The sequence below is a fragment of the Sander lucioperca genome, chromosome 22, assembly GCF_008315115.2.
Source record: "Sander lucioperca isolate FBNREF2018 chromosome 22, SLUC_FBN_1.2, whole genome shotgun sequence".
Lineage (NCBI taxonomy): Eukaryota > Metazoa > Chordata > Actinopteri > Perciformes > Percidae > Sander > Sander lucioperca.
The window spans coordinates 29,162,863-29,168,862 of NC_050194.1; the positions used below are offsets into that span (position 1 = coordinate 29,162,863).

General features: G+C 43.7%; 1 protein-coding gene across 1 annotated transcript in view; it reads left to right on the forward strand.

The window, feature by feature from the left end:
• Nucleotides 1-2,713: 2,713 nt before the first annotated feature.
• Nucleotides 2,714-6,000, forward strand: part of LOC118494306 — a 9,965-nt gene continuing 6,678 nt past the window's right edge. The window contains exon 1 of the mRNA XM_035997867.1: nt 2,714-2,870. Coding sequence (XP_035853760.1) covers nt 2,813-2,870 — 58 coding nt within the window. The 5' untranslated portion in view covers nt 2,714-2,812. The remainder of the gene's footprint in view (nt 2,871-6,000) is intronic.

The following is a 6,000-nucleotide window of genomic DNA, read 5'->3' on the forward strand; positions in this document are numbered from 1 at the left end:
AAGACCTAGCGACAACTTACTGAAGCGTGATCACTACAGCGGCTGTGGCTCTTGAGGTAGAGCCAGTGCCTCATTTGTTGTTAAAATGGAATACATAATTCACATAAAGTCTTTGCTAGTCTCCTTCTTTTGTTTTTCAAATTGCCTATTTTTATTCCAGCTACCAGGCACACATTGTTGACATAACCCTATATCACACTTTGCCTCTGCACTGTACTCTGTACCCCACCATGTCTGTGAAGATTCTCAGTCATCCAGGTAATAGTTATCCAGGAAAGGGGTTAAACTCAAGGGCAACTGGACACGGTTTAAGATGCTCTGAAGACGTTTCGTCTATGTCATGTTATTGTTATTGCTAATGTAATGCCCCTAAAATAAAAAGGGGACCCATTATCCTTATATGTTACAATGTCAGATGTTCATATTAAACATGGCCAAAGCTTCAAATATTGCAGCAAATACCTCAGGTTTCAGGCTGTTCTAAACACTCCGCTTCCATGTTTTCTACTCTCAGCTCAAGCTATCGTCAGCTTCTTTCTATGGTCACCTGCTCCAGGCACTTTAGTGCAGTGTTTATATACATACACTGCTACATGTAGCTACATGCTAACATCAAGGAAACCTGTAATCTTGCTTGCAGATGTTGTTAATTTCTAACCAATTTCGGATCACATTCCAGCTGCAACATGTTTGGTTGTGTTGTTTTTGGTTTAGAAGCCTTTATTGGTGATTTGTCACGGTAGAAAGTGCAGTTATACTCTGTTTCACTCAGTCCCCGGCTGCAATGACAGACAGTTTGTTTTTGTATACATAGTGGCTTTGTTTTGACTCCACAATTTGGTCAAGTGCAACCAGCAGCACCTCTCAGCTTTGATTGACTGGACCCTCAAAGCATCTCCAGCTCATTTCCATCTGGACTCCCTGCATATCTCCACCATGTGATTATCACCCAGAATGTAGGTTAATGCTAGGTGGAAAATGGGTTAATTTAGGATCACGCACTCCCATTTTGTCTTTCTCTCCCTTCACCCTCATCCTCATCCCCTCTAGAGACATCAAACAATGAGTCAAGGTGTGAAGATTAATTAGATGTGATGATTAAATGAATGTTCTTCATTACCGGCTTTAACAGCTTCCAATGCAACAGTAGTGCAAGACATGTAACAAAACATTGAGGAACCTGTGTGTGTGTGTGTGTGTGTGTGTGTGTGTGTGTCTTTCAAACAATCCTGCATGCGCAAAAGACGCCACACGCACGGTGCAGGCTATTGTATGAGCCCCTGTACAGCAGCGGGGGTGGGGCAGTGTTGCCAACTTAGTGACTTTGTTGCTAGATTTAGTGACTTCTCAGACCCCTTTAGCGACTTCAAAACAAAAAACTAATAGTGACAAACCAATCTAGAGACTTTCTGCAGAATAGAGATGCCAGTATTGGTCTTTCTCTCTTGCGGCAGCCACAGTCACCTCTCTCTCACTTCTGACTGAGGAGCAGCAGCGAGCCTACGGGTGCCTTGCATGGACATCTCTGCCACCATCGGTGTATATGAATGTGTGAATTAGAGGCAAATTGTAAAGCATTTTGTCCGGTAAAGTAGAAAGACTCTATATAAATGCCGTACATTTACCATTTAATGTCGGATGTTTGGTTCTCGTCAACACTTCGAACAGGCATGCCACCCAACAACGCAGCAAGCAGCAATACTGGGAACCAAGCATTTTATTACTGCATTTAACCCTGCATTTAACCCTAACCCTAGTTTTGTAGTTTACAGTACATATAATTAGCATTTGGAGTAAAGTATACTATTCAGTTATGTTTGTGTTTAAACGTTGCGAATAGTTAAGGAAATTTTTCTATGGGTCCTTGAAAAATCATGGAAAAGTTTTTAAATTTTGTCCATTAAAATGTGTGAACCCTGTATATAATGTGTGTACTCTGCTTGTAATACACACACACACATTTGTGTGTGTAGGTTGATCTGGATGCAGCTCAGGGCTCCGGTCCAGTCACTGCTGCTGATTTATCTGCTGTCTTCTAAACCACTGACAGGAGAAAACAAATTCATGTGAACATTAAAATAAAGTGCAGGACTTTCTCTCTCTTTCTCTGTCTCTCTCTCTGTCTCTCTCTATCTCTCTCTGTCTCTCTATCTCTCTGTCTCTCTCTCTCTGTCTCGCTCTCTCTCTCTCTCTCTCTGTCTCTCTCTCTCTGTCTCTCTCTCTCTGTCTCTCTCTGTCTCTCTCTCTCTCTGTCTCTCTATCTATCTGTCTCTCTCTCTGTCTCTCTCTATCTCTCTCTGTCTCTCTATCTCTCTGTCTCTCTCTCTCTCTCTCTCTCTCTGTCTCGCTCTCTCTCTCTGTCTCTCTCTCTCTGTCTCTGTCTCTCTCTCTCTCTCTGTCTCTCTCTCTCTGTCTCTCTCTGTCTCTCTCTCTCTCTGTCTCTCTATCTATCTGTCTCTCTCTCTGTCTCTCTCTATCTCTCTCTGTCTCTCTATCTCTCTGTCTCTGTCTCTCTCTCTCTCTGTCTCGCTCTCTCTCTCTGTCTCTCTCTCTCTCTCTCTCTCTCTCTCTGTCTCTCTCTCTCGTCGGAGCTGAGTGTGTAAGTGTGTGTGAGTGAGCTGCAGGGTTTTGTAGTTTTTCTTACTTTTCTTTTTGTTGTTTCTTGATAATTTCATTTAGTTTTGGTTAGTTTAATGGTATAGGTCACTTTATATTTAATTTATAGTACTTTTTGGTGGTTAGTTTGGGTTGTTTGGGTGGTTTTGTCTCCTGCCGGCGTCTCGCCGGTCGGCGTGTGCAGCCGCCATGGTGAATGGAGAGGGGTTCTCCACACTCACCAGGAAACATGGCATTAAGATCTGTCCTAGTTTCCCGTGCAGCGTGGAGGACATTAGTTTAGCTGTGGGGGAAAAGGTCGGACACGGTAGTATTATGTCGGCCGCTCGGCTGAACGGCGCCGTGGTCATCTTCCTGGACCGGGAGGACAAGGTGAACCAAGTCGATGCCCACTCCGCGCGCTGCACCGCGGCGTGGCGATGCCGTGTCTGACCAGACGCACCGGGTGAGTACTGATGCACCGGGTGTTAGTGTGAATGATGCAGGAGAGAATGAGAATGAAGCTGTGAGTGTAGTTGAGAGAAGGGTAGCCGGTGAGGAGAAAGAAAAAGAAAAAGAAAAAAAACAAACAGGTGAAGGTGAAGGTGTGTCTGGGGAACAGACAGGTGAGATCAGGGACACACAGGGGAGACAGTCAGAGGAGACAGGTGAGGTGCAGACTGATGAGGTTAATGAAATGGTTAATAAAACGGATGAACAAAGTGAACAGGTGGAGGAGGTAGTGATGGAGGGGGAAGAGGCAGCAGCTAAATCTAAAACTGCTGCTAAACGCAGAAGGAAGACAAGCGTTACCTCCAGTGAAGCTAAAGCAAGCAGAGTGAGTGAGGAGAGTGTGAGGAAGGTCTGTACGGAGAGTGATGAATGTGTGTCAGATGAGAGTGAAGTTCCCAACTTCAGCAGCAGTCAGCAAAGACAGCTCTATACTGCTGAAAAAATTAAAAGTTTCCTAAAACAAACGAAAACTCAGCAGGGTGTAAAAATAGAGGATTTCTTTCCCGATTTGGCTCTGTTCTGCTCCTCAGTCAGATTCCACAATAGCCAAAAAGAAGTGTCTGAAATTACACTCCAAGAGGGCTTTAGACTGAAGAAACTTGTGGTTAAAGTAAAGAAACAAATAAATATTGATGAAGGAATATGCTCCAATGTGCATTTTAATTAAATTATTGTTTACTATTTTTGCTTTTAACATCTTATTTAATATGGATGTTTTTAAGGTAGGGAGCTTAAATGTAAATGGAGCCAGAGATGTACAAAAAAGAGCCAATATTTATGAATCTATGAGGATGAAACACATTGATGTTTTATTTTTACAAGAGACGCACACTGACAGCAGCAATGAGGCTGACTGGAGGAGGGAGTGGGAGGGGGAGGTGGTGCTGAGTCACAAGAGCTCAACCAGGGGATGGGGTGGGCATCCTCTTTTCAAAGAGTTTTTCCCCAGTCTCTATTGAGGTAGAGCATGTGCTGGAGGGTAGCTTGGTGGTGGTGAAGGCAATATTTGAGCAGTTTAATGTTGTTTTTATGAATGTGTATGCTCCTACTACAGGACCTGATAGAGTGTGTTTTTTACAGGTTTTAAATACTACTTTATGTGCAGTTAAGATTGAAGATTTTTTATTTTTAGGAGGGGATTTTAATTGTACGGAAAATGATGTTTTAGACAGGAATCACTCAGAACCTCACAGTGCATCGCAGCGAGAACTGAGGCAAACGCTGGAAACCCATGACTTAATAGATGTTTGGAGAAGGAGGAATGGTGATGAAAGGCAGTATACTTGGGCTCACACTAGAGGGAATGTAATATCCCTGGCTAGGTTGGACCGTTTCTATTGTTTTAAACATCATTTTAATATTTTTCAAGAGTGCAGAATGTTTCCTGTGGGTTTTACTGATCATTCCCTGGTCATGTGCAATGTGTTGATTACAAATATAAAACCTAAAAGTGCTTTTTGGCATTTTAACACAACGCTGTTTTTTTGGGGTATTTTTAGAACCAGAAAACAAGAGTTTAACTCTCTGAGGCAGTGGTGGGATTGTGGGAAGGCAGAGATAAAACAACTCTGTCAACAACACACTCTCAATGTCACACGGGACATCACCAGGTCAATGAGGGATCTGGAGATTGAAATTGTGGAATTGCAGAATTTGGTAGATTCCACTGGAAATCGGGGTCATATTGTAGATCTCAAATCGAAAAAGTCTGCCCTTAGAGACCTACTAGGCACCAAGGTTCAGGGGGCGTTGGTCCGGTCACGTTTCCAGAGTGTGGCACTGATGGATGCACCGTCTAAGTTCTTCTTTGGTCTTGAGAAGAAAAATGGGCAGAGCAGATTTCTTCATGCTCTGCGCTCTGCTACTGGACGAGAACTCAGAGAGCCAAATGAGATGAGGAGGCATGCGGTGGGCTTCTACTCAGAGCTTTATAGCAGTGAGTATAAAGAAGAAGAAGAACTGTTTGAATCCTTCTGTGAAGGGTTGCCCAAAGTCCCAGACGACATGAACGTTGTGCTTGAGGAACCACTGGCATTGCAGGAACTGTTCACAGCCCTGCAGAGTATGGAGGGGGGGAAGGCCCCGGGCATTGATGGCTTTCCAGTGGAGTTTTACAAGGAGTTCTGGAGGGATTTGGGTGAAGATCTTTTAACGGTTTTTAATGAGAGTTTTAAAGACATGTTGCTGCCGATAAGTTGCAGGAGAGCAGTAATAACTCTCTTACCGAAGAACGGGGATCTACAAGAGATCAGAAACTGGCGTCCTGTGTCTCTTCTCTGTATAGACTATAAAATCCTGTCCAAAGCATTGGCCAACAGACTGAGAGATGTGCTGGAGATGGTGATCCATGAAGACCAGACATATTGTGTGCCTGGTAGGTCCATCCTGGACAATGTGTCCTTAATTAGAGATATTTTGGACGTCTCTAGTTCTTTGGGTATTGAGACTGGTCTTATTTCTTTGGACCAGGAAAAGGCTTTTGACCGGGTTGAGCACCTTTGAGTTTTGGCTTCAGCCCGTGTCTTATAGCTATGATCAAGGTTTTGTACAATGACATTGAGAGTGTGTTGAAAATCAGTGGTGGTCTGAGTGCCCCTTTTAAGGTGCACAGGGGGGTGAGGCAGGGCTGTCCTCTCTCAGGCATGTTGTATTCGCTTTCTATAGAGCCCATGTTATGTAAGGTCAGGGCTAGTATCGAGGGGTTGTCGGTAAAGGGTTTTAACAAAAAACATGTCTTATCTGTGTATGCGGACGATGTCATTGTGTTTGTAAAAAAGTATTGTTAAAGATTTTGGAATAATATCAGCTGCAAAGGTCAATTGGGCAAAAAATGAAGCATTGGCAGTTGGGAGTTGGAGGAGGGGTCTGCCCAGTCTTCCAGGAGGATTGGTG